Below are 17,006 nucleotides of genomic sequence, written 5' to 3'. Positions count from 1 at the left end.
GAAGAGGATTTACACAGACCCTGTCTCACAGCCCCCAGCCCTCAGTATTGTGCTCTGGTCTCCCTCAGCTGGGAATTGAGTGACACAAGTTCCAAATGTCTGTTCCACCACTAATTATCTCTGTGACCTAAGACATGGCACTTAGTCTCACTGGACTTGTGTTTTCTCATCTGTTAAAGGGTAGGGGGCAGGGGTATATGATGGAAGTCCGAATTTGCTTGCCTCACACATTTGTTGTGAGGATGAAGTGAGATAATATATGTGAAAGCACTTTAGAAATCAAAAGGCATTATACAAATGCAAGGTATTAACTTTTTAACTCTCCAATCCTATATCAATTAATCCTAGGAGACTAGAGTGAGTAAAGGTTAACAGATTTGCATTTTAATCCCAGCTAAATTAATTGTCTGGATCCTCTACCTTCTCCATAAATGCTATCTGTTCTTCATCCCATCTCCTTATTTTATTTGGTAGATTATTATAAAGCTTGTTATTTTGGCTTGGCACATCCCGAGGTAGTACAGTAGGAGAGGTTGGCAGCTGCTAAGACTCGGGAGAGACACTGATTTCTTCCCAAATTGCTCTAAAAGGAAGGACTTAGGGAATTTAAAGCTACCGATCAAAGGGGGAAGGGCTTCCACTCTAGCAGTACAGTGCCACTCTCTCAATCAATAATGAAAATGAAATGAAAACAGGAAGGGAGAAGAGCTTTAATTTTGTCACATTTCTCAGCTTTTCTCTCCTTTGCCTCTCCAGAACTCTGAGCATGGCTGAAATTGAAGGAGCTCCATGCTGGCTTGGATAAACTTTATTCTGGGTAGAATCAGAGTAAATGCTGGCAGTTGGGTGAGGTAGTACATTGCATATTCAAAAGATATGAGCCTACTGTACTGATGGATCCTTCATCCAGCCCAATCAGGTAACTTATATAACATGCCCAAAAGTCCCAGGCTAAGGACCATTTCTGCCCTGGGACGTCCAGAACCATGTTCATCCAAGCCTCTATGGATAAGGTCATCATTCCAGATATGTCTGGTTAAAGAAATTCTTATGTACCTCTTTGCTTTTTTAAAAATCTGTATTGTTTAATTAAAGGAGATGAATCATCCACTTAACAGACATTTCCTGAATCCTGACTATGACCTCAAGTCCTGGGTTAGGTTGTGAGGAAAATACAGAAGCATCTAAGTAAAACTTTATTAAGGAACCAGCAGGTTATGGGAAAGAGGAAGGTGTAGCTTAGTTATAGCAAAGGTGCCTCCCCAAATGAGGTACCAATCAACCATTCTGGCCATCCCTCTACTCTGCCTCCAATGTAAAGCATGGTATTCAATGCTGGGCTAAGGGACCCCCGACACACACACACACAAAACCCTTACTATGATATGAGGCAATAAGGTAGCTAATGATGGGCTGAAAAGTAATTTTTTAAACCTTCAAAACTAATCATAATGCAGTTCAGGCAGTATATCTCCAGTAACCTACCCTAAGGGAGCAAAAGCCATGTACAAACAACTATTTTAGCATTCAATCTCAAAATGACCTTGTAGCAAGAGTCTACATCATAAATGTTGGCCTCATTATAATTGAGTGTAGAATTATAGACAAGAGTTTCAATAAACATACATAAAGCAGTAACTCCAAGTTGTCCCCTGGTGGTATCTCACTTGACAATACACTGTCTATGCCAAACCCCAAGAGGCCACATCTGTAACCCAAGAGGCCATCTTACTCTGTGACTGCTCAGGCTTCAGCCCTTCTAACTACATGTCGGGTTTAGTAAAAAGCAAAATTTAAATGTGGGATATCTGCCGCTTCTAAGGACAGGGATTCCATTAAGGTGTGAGAGCCAGAGAAGTGATCTCCGATCCTTGGCTTACTGGTTGGTCAGATCTGGCACTTTTATGTGCCAGATCCAATAATGAGATCTGGCACCTGTATATTTCAGTCCTGAACTATTAGGGTTAAAGGCAGCTTGGCTACTTGAGTGTGGGGTAGGGGAAAGGAGAACAAGCCCAAAGAGGGTGAAGAGAGTGGGCCCCTAAGGTGAATTTACTGGAAGGAGGACTGCCGTGTGAGGGAATTGATAGGGCTCACTTCTCCTGGTCTTCCCATCCCCAGAGTTTAAAGACGGTCCCTGCACTAGCTTAGTAGCTGCCAAGCAGTGTTAACACATCTCTGGAAAGGTGGGCTTAGGCTGTGATGCTGCAGCGAGGATCTGGGAGATGCAGACCTCACCAGAGATTCTGGTCTTTGGAGGGAGTTAGGTGAAACTGTGCTCTTGCGGTATTATTTATTGCTGAGACATAGTATAGGCAACAGAAAGATGCTGCAGATTCTAGAAAATTCTGGCTAGATCAGTGTCCGTTGGCAAAAGAAGAGGGAATAGTGGGGGATATGGTCTGGGAGTAGATGGCTAGAGAAGGGGCTGCAGAAAGAGGGCTGCTACCCACAACTGCAGCATTATGTGTATAGGAGATAAATTCACTTGTCATATTTCAAATCAGGTTTATAGGTATTTCTCCCCCGTCCGCTCCCCCCACCCAGCTGTGGCTTAACAGGTAGTCTTCTCAAATTTTAATTACAATTGGCAATATATTGGAGTTTAAAGTCTAGGTCTGACTAAGATGATGGTTTGTATGTATGTGTACGTGACTATAACAGAAAGAGCTTCTAAAGTCTTCCGATGTGGTGGGAAAGGTGCTGCGCTAGGCATCAGCCGTTCTCTTCGCAAGAGAATCTCCCATCTCTAATGTCAGACTGCTTCAGGAGGTGAAAAAGGTGTGGGTGTTGCAGTGAATTTCCCCAGCCCAAGACACCCACCCACACACACACACACACACACGCGCACGCGCGCGCGCGCGTTAACAAGTTTGGGGGAGAAAAAAAAACAAACTCCTGCCGATGGCTGGGAAATCCAGCTAAATGCACAAGGCAGGCTCCTATGGCATAGGCAAGCCAGACGGACGCCCGGATAGCCTCAGCTCCGGAGCGCGAAGCCCAGCTGCTGCCGGGGCACTCTCGCCTTTCTCTCAGAGAGGCTGCAGGCTGCGGAAAGCCGGGGCGCCAGCCTCCCTCATCACAGTCCTTTCCCGAATCACCTCAAACTCTGTACCCAACGGCAAACCGCTTGGATCTGGCAAAGCTCAGAAATGCAAAAAACCGAAGGGGGGCAAATTCTACTTCAATCCAAAGGAGGCTGAACACCCGCCCCCCCACCCCCCCTCCACACACACCATGCCGCTTAATTTCTTTTCCCGGCTTAGATAAAAAGCATTACTTGCCCATCGAGGCTTGGAGATGGGGGGCAAGAGGTTGGTCCGAGGCTAAGCTCACCTGCTGCTGAGGTGAGAGAGCAGATACAGGATGGAAGCTATTCTGACCAGCAACTAAGTGGTTGGGGGATTGCAAAGACCCTCAACTTCGCCTCTGCCTTTTTTTTTTCATTCGTGTCACTAAAGGGTTAAACACGGCAAGGCTCCAGCCCGCCCCCCAACCTCCACGCCGCTCCACTCCCCCTCCCCTTTTTGTCTCTCCCCTCCCCTCCCGCGCGTCGCTAGGAGGTCATCAAGCGCTCTGCCCAGTCCGCGTTCGCAAGCCCCTCTGCTTCCCGCCCATCGGACCCGTGGCTGCTTACGAAGAGGTGTGCGCTCACTGAGGGGCGTGTTCCAGCATAGGGAGACGCTGAGCGCCCACGGGTTAGACCTCAGAGCCGAGCCAGCCATGGAGTGGGATGGGGGAAAGTTTGGCACCCTGCGAGGGGCTGCCGGACTGGAGTGGGCGGGTCGCCCGAGGGTACTTTAGCCTTCCAGGCTTGGGGACGCAGGCTGCCCAGACCTGAAGCGGTGTGCGGCCATGGACCGCGGAGCTGCCGCGGCCCAGGGCACTGCCCCGCCTCAGGATGGAGAGCAGCCCGCTGAGTCTCCAGAGCCTCCGCCGCCTTGGCCGCCGCCGCCACCACCACCAGCTCCGCCGCCGGCTCCGCCGCTGCTCTCCCAGGCTTCGCCAGAACCCATACCAGAGCCCTGTCCAGAGCTTGCTCCAGGACCCCTTCCGGAGGCGACCTCAGAACCAGCCACAGAACTGTACACAGAACCCACCCCAGAACCAGCGACAGAGCCGGCCTCAGAACCGGCCCCAGAACCTGCCACAGAGTCTGCCCCAGAGCTGACTCCAGAACCTGCCCTAGAGTCGGTCCCAGAGCTGACTCCAGAAGTTGCCCCAGAGCCGACCCCAGAACCTGTGACCGATCTGGCCCCAGGGTTCTGCCCTGAGGCGGCTCCAGAGTCCCGTCCAAGTCCAGCACCATGTCTATTGCAATGTCCGGTGGACACTCGAGAGAGAGGTCTAAAGACCTCGCCATCGCCATCGCCATCGCCCAGAACGCCAATGTCGTGGTCCAGAATAAAGGTAAGCAAAAGACCCCCTGAAGCGGGGAAAAGAAGCAAGGCGAAGTCAGATGGCTATGGAGCCCGCGGGACTCCGGGTACCCCTTGCATCCCGCTTGTCTGGCATTGGCTGGCCAAGATGCTGAGAAAGATGCAGGGATCGGGGAACCTGGGGGAGTGGGAAGGGGTTGGGAGGCGGGAAGCAACATGTGGGAATTGAGAATGGGCTGTTTAGGGCTAGAAACCGGGGTGACAGCAGGGGGTGGGAATCGGAGCGGTTTTCCCCGTGAGGAGAAGCGACAGTGCGGTGAGCGCCAATATCTTGAAAGAGAGGAGGAAGATACCCTCGGGGAGCCCAAGAGACCTGGAGAAGTGTTTGGGGCTGGCCCCGAGTACATAGCAGACGGATTGAGTGGGGGCGGTGGGACACACCTCTTAGCCGCGGTCACTGCCGCAGAGGCCCAAGCTGCGGAGCCGCCGCCTGCTTGGCCCCCTCCCTGCCACTGGGGAGGGGGCGCCTCAGCTGGGCGCAACTGGCGGCGCTCCAGGGAGGTGCCCGGCGCCTCTGCCGGCTGCTTCGAGCTGGTACTCCTGGTGGGGACAAGGGGTTGGGCGTCGCCCACGCGCACTGCAGGGGAAGGGCAGGGTTCTCCGGGAGGAGGGGGAGAGCATGCGTGTGTAGAAGCCACCATTCCATCTGTCTGCAGGATTTCCCAGCAGGTAGGTGCAAACGCAGTGATACAATGATGCACAGCGTCACAAACGGGGCAACTGGCATCCCGCACCAGGGCCAGTTGGAATGGTACAGGAGTCCTGGTTTAGAGACACGAAAATAGGAGTTGGGATTGCAGAACGTGAGAAGGGGAACCTTCATCTCTACCAGTCTACCGCGACGCCTTCTAAATCGTTACACTTAGCAGGGAAAAGATGAGTGGAGAATCTCTGGCACTCGCCCAAGGGGAGTAGGGAGGAAACAGGTTTTCGTGTTTGCCTTGGACCCTGAAACCCCGTCTGCTCTTCAGCGGGAGTGTGCGTGTCTTTCCTGCTTTCTCTGCACTCTCCCTACTCTTCCTTTCCCCTAAACTTCGTTCCACAAAACTGTGAAAACCATGATAATGCACACACACACCTCAATTTAGCTTCCCCTGCAGGAAAACATACACACGCGCGCGCATTCACACACACACACACACACACACGAATAACACAACACACGAACAATACCGGTCCATCCTGCTGCCTAGCAGACCATAAGGACACGGCTCAGGAACCCTTCTGCTATGGACCGCACACTTATAGAATGTAGAATGCAGGAGGGGAGGGGGCAGAGGTTGGCATCACGAAATGGAAGCGTTGGTTGCTTCCTGAGTTCTTAGTAGGGAGGCTTGAGTTTGCAAAATATCTGCAATGACGAATGACTGAAAAAGAAGGCTAAAATGAAAAGTTTCACAGAGAAAAGAAAGTGCAGAGGTTTAAAAATAAATAAAACAGGACGGTGGGAGACTCTGACAATTTTTTAAAAATTCACACCCTAGCTCTCACCAGGGGATGTATCCCTCTCCTTCCTGAAAATACCCTTTCCTGCAGTGATCTTAAGAAGGGCAAAGTTGGGGTGGCTAGATTTGGGAGCTCACCCTCACCGGGTGATTGATCTTGTCTTTTTGGAGGAGTTTGCATTAAGCTGGTGGGAAAGAGACAAGCAGGAATCACCTGACTTGTGGCCATCTTAAGCGAAATTTTGGGAACATGGCTGTGAAACTGACACGTGGGGACCCAATACCCAGAGAATGCATCTCCTCTTTGGCCTCTGGAAGGCTGACTGGAGACCAGGACCCTTCCCCCAGTGAAAAGCATCCCCTGCTCCCATGTGAAGGCATCTCCTACCTGTTTGACAGGAAAATGTCATTGCCAGACAGATGAGGAAGATTAAGGTAAGCGGAATCAGATTCGTTTCCTTTACATAGTGCCCACTCAGAAGTGCTGGCTAGCTGACCCACAGACATTTGGCAACACTGGCAGGAGACCAGGATCCCAGGGGTTTCACTTTGCCCTTAGTAGAGCCAGATATTTGTTGAATCACTTATCTGTAGAATGGGGTTAAGAACCACGACCATCCGTTAAGAAGGCCATGCAGATTAATCAGTGGCTCTGGAGAATTTTGAAGGATGCAAAGGATCTAGGTACGTGCTCAAATTAAATTGCTTGGAGCCAAACCCTTTACAACACCCTCAATGTTGCTATGCAATTGTTCTCTGGTGCAGCTGGGAACATCTGATCTTCAGTGATAGGATCATTCTCTCCTGCATCTTCCTCAGACAAATGGCACCTGCAACCAGCTGGCTTGTATCTTAACATTCAAGGCAAACAGGTTGTCATCTTAGCTGGGGTGATGTTTTCAAACACTGCCTCCTCGAGGCAAGCTTGGGGGGAAGCAACTGTGCAACACGCACAGGCGTGCACACACCCCTAACACACACACATACTATACATATGTGCGCAAAATGTCAGGGAACAAAACAAAATACAGGTCTCATCATGCAATGAAATCCTCCATAGCAAGCATGAAACCATCCTGATAATTCAAAGGATGAAATGAGCAAAACCAAGTGTTTGAATGTGACTGCAAGTTTCTCCCAGATAATTTTGTTGACTGGTCTTGTAGCAAAAAACCAACATCTTTCAGCCTTGTAGTCTGCTCTTTTTTGGGATTTCAGGAAAGTTTCAGAACCTGCAATTGACTGAGAAAAGGGGGCTCATGTTTTCTTTCCAAATAGCTACCAGGATAACACAGTCAGTCTGTGAACCAAACATGTCTATTTCTTTCCTTTCTAAAATGTTTCAATTCCCAGGAAATGAGCCGTGGTCTCCCACCTGGTGGCAGCAAGTGTAAGTAAGGATGTGTGAATTGGTTCTTTAGCAATGCTGTAACTCTCTTGGGGGAGGGATGGGGCTTATATGAAGTAGACCATGCTTCTTTCTCTCTCATCAGCTGTGCTTGAAGAAAGACAAAATTTTGTTTATTCATTGGGTTTTGACCAGCTATGAAATGAAAATCACATCATACAAATGATTGATGAAAATCTGGGGGGAAATACACTTTCATGGCTTTTGGGGGAGATAAAAGGGGTCTGTGTATCCCTCCTGATGACTGCGCAGTAATCACCATTATCCTCAAACCGCATCAGGACAGCTTTTATGCGCAAAACTGATACTTTTGTACATTTTCTTGCAAAATAGCAAGCATTTGTTTATATGATATGTGGTGATTCCTATCAGAATATTTTATTAGTGATTCTGAGCTTCTCAAAAATAGGGGTGGCCTTTCTCAGTGCCTAGTTCAATGCAGCCCTCCTTGATTTTGCTTAATAAACACTTACTGAAGCTTGAAACCTATCCATTTCCAGCAATGTAGAGGCTGCTGCTGTGAATGAATAAAAATTTGTTCTCATTGGTTTCAGAGTGAGAAGTAAATACTTATTTAAATGGCATGGAATATATAGCCCTTAAGGAAATACAGTCAATCTTTCCGTTTTCAGAGTTGTTATTGGAACTATAATTAAGAAGCAAATTACTAACAATTTTTTTTAATGGCTTGGAAAGTGTCCTTATCCCATGCAGTCCCAGCAACAGCAGACTAATAATGATATCGTTAGCTTCAGGGGATAATAAATTTTTTTGCTAAGTGAACAGAGTATCTGCAGTGACTGTAAACAGATTTGGGATTATAGATTCAGATGTTTAACCTATTGAAGGTCAGAATGAAATTACTTTCTTTTCTCTTCAGTTTTTCCCCCCTCCTTGCCAAGCTTTGATGATACCATCTGATTTATTTGGTATATTCTAATAGTTCCTAAGCACTCCAGGGTGTTCTAGAAAAGATGATGAACATTTTCAGTGGTCTTTAGTTTCTCAGAGTACAATTCTTATGCATTTATTAAAATCTCCAACTAGGGCTTCTGCAGATCTGCAGCCCAAGGGGAAAGTGCCTCCAAGGAAAGGCAAAAAAAAAAAAAAAAAAAAATCCATAGAAACCAGGAAACCATTCAGGGGTATTCTAATAAGGATTATATAGTTCCTTCTGCTCCTGTGGCACTTTACAGTTTACAGGGTGCTTTCCTCTGCATTATTAACCCTTTTATTTCCTTGAACAAGGCAGCAGGTGGGGGAGGGCAAAAATAAAACTTGACAGCTTATAGGATGTAATGATTGAATTTTCTACTGTAGATTTTTTTAAAAATCTGACATATGGCCTTTTGTGATACATAGGATCCTCATTTGTCTAAGAACAGTCTTTTAGCTGACATTTCATCAGCTCTGATTTTTTTTCCAAAGCAGTGGTTGCTGCTCCACTTCTGATGCTCCCGGAGGGGGCCAACATAGAAGAGGAGCCCGAGAAGAAACGAGAAGAGGCAGAGACCCTGAACCGATTACTCACAAAGACCTTTTTTGTTGGTGTGTGTGAGTTTTGTAAAGGAAATAAATTGAAATCCTGCTAAGCATAGGGTGCCCGACCTTTCCAAAGCCCACCCACTGTAATTCTTTCAGTGGGAAAAAAAATAATTTTAAAGGAAAAAAAAAAAGCAAGCAAGCAGCCATTCTAAAGGGAGATGCCCCACCCTCACCAAAGCAAATAGAGCTCATTCTCAAAATAATGAAAACAAATTTATGAATTTTAAAAGAGAAAAGGGACAGTGACCCCGGATAATGAAACTTATCTCTCCTCTGAAAATTATTTTAAGAAAAAAAAAGAAAGAGCTTCTAAAAGGAAGTTCTCCTCACCCTCATCAAAGCCCATGGAACTTATATCCCCCAAAGAAAAATTTTAAAATTAAAAAAGAGAAATCATCTTAACCAGTATTTCTAACCTTAAAATATTCATGAAATTTGTAAACTTTATTTGACTTCATGGCTCATGCTCAATCTCTTCAGAAAATTAAGGGGGCAAAAATAAAGGGAAGGTCCACCAATCTCATCAAAGCTTCCTGACATTATTTTCCCCAATTACATAAAATGTGCAGAACAGGCAAATCCTTAGAGATGGAAAAGAAATGAGTGAAGCAATATGGGAGGTGGAAAAGGGGATGATGGCTAAAGAGTACAGGGCTTCTTTTGAGGGTGATGAAAATGTTCTAGAATCAGAAAATGGTGATGGCTGCACAACCTGGTGGATACACTAAAACCCACAAAATTGTATATGTTAAGATGATGAATTTTATGGTATGTAAATTACATCTCAATTTTTAAAAATAGTTAAAAGAAAGATACCATCCCTCTAACCACAAGATAAGAGACCTAGTATTCTCCCCAAAACAAAAAACAAACAAAACTGAAAAAAGGAACTAAAAGAAAGGGCGATCCTCTTAAAGGATCTTCAACCTCACCAAGGATAATAAGCTTCATTTGCCACCCCTTCAATTAAAAAAAAAGAAATTAAGGAAAACAAACAAAAAAAGGAAATCTTTTTAAGGGCAGATATTCTCAAAAATCATAAAAGTTAATGAAATTTACGAATCCTCCCCTCTAGATACACACATTTTAATTTAAAAAAAAAAAGGAATATTAAAGGATAGGTCCCTGATCATACCAAATCTCCTGAATTTTTAATTCCAAGAAGGGGGGGGCAGGGAGGGACAAAACAAATACCAATCCTCCATGACTAAAGAGCATAAACCTTATTCTTAAAATACAATTTTTTTTAAGATTTAAAATAAAATTAAGAATGGAAAGGTATATGTGTTGGTGAAGAGGATATTATTAATGAAACAAAAACAGAATCTTCTTAAAGAGAGGAAGTACTTCAATGTCACAAAGACCCATGAATTTTTCTGTCAAAACACAACCAAAAAAAAAAACCGATTTTTTAAATTGTACTTTAAGTTTTAGGGTACATGTGCACAATGTGCAGGTTTGTTACATATGTATCCATGTGCCATGTTGGTGTGCTGCACCCATTAACTCGTCATTTAGCATTGGGTGTGTCTCCTAATGCTGTCCCTCCCAAAAGAAGAAAAAATAAAAGAAAATCCTTCTAATGGGAGTTGACTCAAATTCACTCAAAAACTTTGTTCTTTTTATTTTATTTATTTATTTTTAATTAATTTTTAATTGATGCATAATAGATGTACATATTTTCAGGGTACATGTGATAATTTAATATATTTATATAATTTACCAAAAGATTTATTCTTAATATAGAATTTTTGTAATTTGAGAATAAATAGAAAAGATAGCGGAGAAACACAAAGCCAAGAAAGTCCTCTTAAACAAAAGTATTCTCAGCCTCAAAAAAGCCCCTTTTTTTCTCAAAACAAGCAAATACATTTAGAATTATGGGGGGCGGGGGAGGGAAGAACATGAACAGTATATTTTAAACAGAAATATTTTTCTTAAGGACTGAAGATGCCCCCAAACTCACCAAAGTCCTGGAATATTTTTCTGAAAACAAAAAAGAAACAAAGAGAAGGAGAGAGGGAGAAAGAAAGAAGAGAAGGGAGAAGAAGAGAGAGAAACAGGGAGAGGGAGGGAGGAGGGGAGAAGGGAGCGAGCGGGAAAGCCGGACAGGGAGAGAGGAGAGGAAGGTAGGGGAGAGAGGAGAGGAAGGTAGGAGCGGGTAGGGAGAGACTGAGATAGGGAGAGGAAAAAAGAGGGAGAGAGGCAGAGGAAGGGAGGGAGCCAGAGACAGAGACAAAGGGGAGAGGTGGAGAGGGAAAAAGAAAGAGGGGAAGAGAAGGGAGGAGAGAGAGAGAGAAAAAGAAAGAGGGGAGAGGGAGGAAAGGAGGGGGAGAGAGAGGAAGAAGAAGGATGGGGGGAGAAATGTGAAGGGAAGGGGAAAAGGACTAGCTAGGATACAGTGAAGGTGGTAGAGAAGGAGGGGTGGGAAAGAGAGGAAGAAGAAAATTAACAAAGGGATTATTTTTTAAAGGATCGAAGGAAGAAATTCTCTTCAGGAAAATGCACCAACACCTTACTGCAGACATTGCATATTATTCCTGATGACTACCTTCTACATCCCCCACAATAAGGAAAGAAAAAAAACACAAAATCTCTTTCTCAAGCTTCTTCAAGGTGGGGAATGTGCATGTGTGTAGGGGGTGGGGATGTACCCAATCTCACCCTATCCCAGGGACCTTATTTATCTTTCAGCCTTCACTGTTTTATAAAAAAAAAAAAAAAAAAAAAAAAGCAAGGAAAGGAAAAGAAGATCTTTCCAGGAGAGATGTCCCCCATTCTAATTTTTCCCAATAAACTGTTTCTTTTAAAGAAAAGGAAAGAAAGAAAAATCCTACTAGGGAGGGCTCCCCAGCTTCATTAAAACAAGTTGCCCTTGTAGGTCCTCTCCACAAAACCTATTTTTTTAATAGAAATCCTCCAGGCCTAAAGAGATGCTCCCCCACCTCCACCAAAAGCAATGAATCTTTTCCCCTGGAGATTTTTAAAGAAAAAAATCTTCCATTGTAAGAGGAGATACCTTCAACTTTACTAAAATCAGTGGACTTTATTCCTCTCCACATTCAAGAGGAGAAAAAAAATATTTGAGGAAAAGGGAAGAAATCTTCCTAATCTAAGGCAAGTTGGCCATAATCCCTCCAACACTATTGAACTTTCTTCCTGAGATTTTTTAAAAGAAAAAGCAAAGACAGAAAAAAAGCCTCAAAAAAAAAAAAAAAAAAAAAAAGCACTCATTTCTCCCACAGGCTCCACAGACTCTGAAGTGTTGTACAAAGAAAAGGTACTATCCTTCTCAAATGGCACCAGTGAACCTTACATTCAGCACTAAGGCTAAAGGATGATACATTTTAATCCCAGGCTGGCTTCCCGCTGCCCCAGTCTATTTCTGGTTACCTTCCCCGTCATCCAGGTAGGAGACACTCCCAAGAAAGGCACTGTCCAAAGGAAAAAGAATTAGGAGGCAAACCTTCTGGGGAAAAATCATACCTCTTTTCCAAACCAAACAAATGATTTGGGAATTCGCTGCGTCATTGTTCCCATCTAACACTACAGAGAATTAAGAGTTGATGATAAACTCAAAAGCAGTGACACTCTTGCTATTAACTACCAATTAGTCAGACACCCCTACCTAACAGGGAAGGACCCTTTGCCAACTCAATAATGGAGGTGATCCATCCTCCATTATGTCTCGTTATGTGCTGGCTTTGATGTCTGTTCCTGCAGGGCGATAAAAGGGCTTGATTTTCACAAATCCATAAAATTTGCAAGTCATATTTATAAACAGAGAGTAAGACTCAATGTTTTCCAAATTTTAAAATTCATTTATTTCTTTAAAACGTAAACTGATACCTGCTCCCTATGTGCTATGTGTTTAGCATTGTGCTAAGCACTGAGGATTCTACAGTGAACAAAACCACATGGATGAGACTTCCTTTAAGCAAAACTGGTAAATGAGAGACTCAATTACCAAAACAAATATACAGATGGTGGTTGTTTTACCAGATGCTTTGCCAAGGTATTCACTATTAATAGTCAATTCTCTCAGCATTCCTCTACTTAAACTAAAATTCAATGTAATAAAATAAAGGAATGCATGCTAATTTCAGAGAATGTATAAAATCAAGAAAGCTTCTAAAAAGTAAATAAAAATCATCTAGTGCCCCACCACTCAGAGATAATCACTCTTAATATTTTGCTATATTTTTCATTTATTTTCTCTGAATATTTGCTTATAGTCTTCTGTAGTAAGACTTTGGGGTGTGCACAATTGTGTCTCGGGCTTCACCCTGCCCCAGTCACAGCCCCACATGCTTAATTATTAGATCATGTTCATTATTCTACCTTGGATTTAGGAAATACTTGTTCATTTTAGCTTAAAGTTCATCTAGTCAAACTCCTGTCTGATCTGATTGTTAAACATATGCTTGAATCACAACCATTCAGGGACATATTTACTGTGTGAAGCAATAAGTATATAGATTTTATGTAGACACAATTGTTGCAGTTGCTCCCATATACAAATGCAGTTTGATCTCACATTCACTTACTGAACTTTTTTGGACACTTGGATTTTATTTGTCCAGGTAGCTTTTGTGACTTGGCCTTGGAGAAGGAGATCCAGAACAAAACCAACCTTATCTTCCCACTGTTAAATTCCCAAAAGGAAAAATCTAAATTTCTGAGTCACTTTTAACTATATGCCAAAAAAAAAAAAAAAAATTTAGTGATGGCCTTGTCTCTTTAACAAGAAGTTACAGCATTATACTAAACTGGGTATGCCATACCCAGAAGGGAAATAAGAATATATGAGGACATTATCCACAATTATAAGGAAATAGAATATTCAATTCATCCAGCTTTCATTAACCAAGTGTGTTCAAAACTTGAGAGAGTTAATAAACTGTATACAACCCAACCAAGGCTGAATCAGTAATTTAAAAGGGAAATGTAATGCATTATTGAGTAAGATCAGAATCTTCAGCCTGGTCAGTAGCACTTCAGAGATTTTCATCTTCCAAAGCATTATAGGCATTTATTGTTTAAGCCTCTTGCTTTAAAGAGCCTGTAAAGGAAATATTGGCCCCTGAGGACAGGGATTCTTAACCCTTGTTTCCCTCAAGCACGTGTAGGATACTGAGAGCTGTGCTTAATGCTCCCCACCCACCCGCACACCCAGAGCTTTGCAGTGTTCTTCTGAAACAAGAGGCAGTGGGTCTGAGGACTGAATCTTTTCCCTGCCTCCAAGAGTAGAGGGGAATGAAAGTACGGCTTGCAGGACTAAATCCTGGATGTTCATTCATTTGCCTTCTCCTGCAGCAAATGTCTCTACCTCTCTTCTCTTCTGGAATTTTGCAGCTTGACGCAGGAAATGAAAGGTACCCGCTGAGCAAAAATTGTTAAGCTCCTTGGCTGGCAGTAAAGAGACTTGAAACCCAGAAAGTTTTCATTAACTCTGGGCTCTGTCAGTTGAGTCCTCACTGTCCTGAAGTCAGCTCCAGCATCATGGTGCTGTCCTCTGAACCCCAACTCTAAGAGTAGTTTCTCAGTTCCATTTTATAATAAACTTGATTTTTAATTTTCCCTTGATAAGTGTCACTTGCATTTATTATGTATCTTTAACATATTATTTCATGGTTTATTCACATCGCTGTGCATGTCTCTTGCACTATAGAGGAAAATATGATGTAGCTTTATTAAAACAGCTAAGTGTAAACAAGAAAGAGGACAGTAAATGAAGCTGCAGAACAAGATTCTTGATTTCAGAAAATTAACAAGTTGGTACCCTTCTCACTAACCTCAATTAATGCTTACTGTGACAATTTCCCTCCTGCAGAGCTTGAGTAAAACAACTTTTCTCTTACCCAGAATTCGGATATTGCTGTCCTTTTCTTCCCTACCTCACCTCTAGTGCAAACTACTTAACTCTCTTTGACTGGTAAAATTAATTAAAATGATAATTTTGACATTGTTATGATCTCCTCTGCTTGAATTTACTTAACTTGGTGACATTTTTTTTTGTTTGTTTTTTCGGATGTGAGAGCTTCACTTTGGTTTCACATGGAATCAAAGCACCCATTAGTGGTTCTTTTCATGGTTTTCTTATTACATTCCTTTGCACTTGTGAGTCCTCTTTCTAGAAATTCCTGAAAAAGCCTTACTTTGCCTTTCCACAATTCCTCACTGGCACTGAACTTTTTGAATTTCTCTGTCTTTTTTTCTAATGGTGGAAAACAAAGGTAGAGGTTTGAAACAGCTTGAAAAGTTGTTTTTTGTGTGGGAAGTACTTTGTACCCAGTATAGCAGGGCATTATTGTGAACTACTCACAAAGTATCTGCTCGTCTGTTAAGTGTTCAATAATTAGGTACTTGGTGTTTTAAACGCTTTATAGTATGGTACATATTTGGAGGATTGTTACATGGGCATTTAACAGTGTTTTACCATATTTGAAGAAATATCGGGGACTTTTAGATGTGGTGGAAATGCATTATTGCTTTTCCAACCTAAATAATGGAACAAAGGTTCCTACAATTCAAAATTCATCATCCAACAAGTTTTCAGAGATGGATTAGGTGCAGATATGAGAGACTGCCTGATATCAAATTCACTTTGATGTAAGAAGTTTAGGGGAAAAAATGAAGAAGTTGTTTGAGGAAAGTAGGAACAGTATATCCCCCTCAAACCCAGAGAGAAAACTGGTATTAAATTAAGCAGTGACAGTGAAAAGTATCAGTAGAAGTGAAGTTATACTTGAATTGGGCAGGTGAGGCCAGGGCCAGGGAATCATAGGGTACTGATTGAAATATTGTAAAAAATAAAGTAGATGAGGCAAGTCCTATTGAAATTTTAAAGGCAACAGATTCTCTGGCAAGTAGACTCAGAAAAATAAATAAATAAAGGCAACCGACAAAATTTTGTATATCACCTGATTAATGTTGTGCAATCATTGAAGAGCTGTTGATTAGTATAACACGGCTGAAGTGGAGGGTTGGCTGATGGGGCATATAATTAAAAACTATCCAGCTTTCAATTTATTTGTATGCTAAATTCCAATTTAAACTACAAAAGCTAAAATGGGAGAAAATAAATATATTATCTAGTATCCTTTTCCTACTGTTTCAGGCCCTCTTTTATCCACATTACACGGTTACAAAAGTCTCATCTGCTTTCTCTATGACGTTTTTTCCTATTTCATTTCAGTGTTTTCTATAGTGGAAGTAAGAAACCATGATGAAAATCCAGTGATGCCTTTTATCTTCAGTATTATAGACCCATAGAATGTCCTGGAAAGAGCCTTTGGGGTCAGGTAGTCCAGTGGTTTTAGCAGTAGAATCTCATGTTTTTCTCAATGAAATAATAAATGAAAGCCAGACATTTAACATAAAACATGCAGTATTTTATCACTCTTCTTCTATGCTAAAATGAGTTTGTAAATAACTTAGCTTCCCAATTGCTTATTTTAGGCTAAGAAGAGAGTGAGTTTGCGCTCCCTGTTTGTTACTAGCTCCTTAGCAAGGAGGCTGGTGATGCAGGAGCACCTGGGACCAAAAAAAAAACAAAGAAAAGAAAAAGAAAAAGAAAGAAATAAGTCAGGGTTTAAAATTTGGCCTGTAATATTCCAGAAGGTAGATCATACTTTCTTGGAAACATGGCCATTCTTTCAAGTTTCTTTCTTCCCTCCTCCTAACCTGGAATGTGTTAAAACTATCTCATAAAGTGGGTTGTCATATGCACACTGTCTTTGCTTATAGGTCGTTATTATTTTTGGGGATTGTGTTCCTGTCCAAGAACACCATACCAAGTAAACTGTAGATGTAACTAAAAATATGTGGTAAAAGCTAGTGTATAACTGTAAGCCTCTGTAATCATTTAAAGCAGCAAAATTGTTCCAAGTCCTATAAAATAGGCATAAACGTACCATCCACGTTGAATTTGTGAGGGGCCTCGGTGTACTATAAACTGTACATGAAGCACATAAAAGAGCTAATTCTACGTAACTTTAATCCATTGTTTATTATTTATTTAGAATTTACACTCTGCCTGCATCCAGAAAAGATATGAAGTATCTTACAAAATTAAATGCACATAAAACAGTACAATTAAGCACAAATAAAAACAGGACAAAGCCAGTTCAAAGCAAGGGTGAATCAGACCTAGAACAAATGTATGCT

At 42.6% G+C, this 17,006-nt stretch overlaps 1 protein-coding gene across 1 annotated transcript in view; it reads left to right on the top strand.

Annotated features, from left to right (window-relative positions):
* The first annotated feature begins 3,804 nt into the window (after window positions 1-3,804).
* Window positions 3,805-17,006, top strand: part of DGKK (diacylglycerol kinase kappa) — a 104,693-nt gene continuing 91,491 nt past the window's right edge. The window contains exon 1 of the mRNA XM_055267783.2: window positions 3,805-4,410. Coding sequence (XP_055123758.1) covers window positions 3,856-4,410 — 555 coding nt within the window. The 5' untranslated portion in view covers window positions 3,805-3,855. The remainder of the gene's footprint in view (window positions 4,411-17,006) is intronic.

This window comes from Symphalangus syndactylus, chromosome X (assembly GCF_028878055.3).
Source record: "Symphalangus syndactylus isolate Jambi chromosome X, NHGRI_mSymSyn1-v2.1_pri, whole genome shotgun sequence".
NCBI lineage: Eukaryota > Metazoa > Chordata > Mammalia > Primates > Hylobatidae > Symphalangus > Symphalangus syndactylus.
Note: the sequence above shows the minus strand (reverse complement) of the source record. Positions and strands in the feature narration are given on the sequence as shown.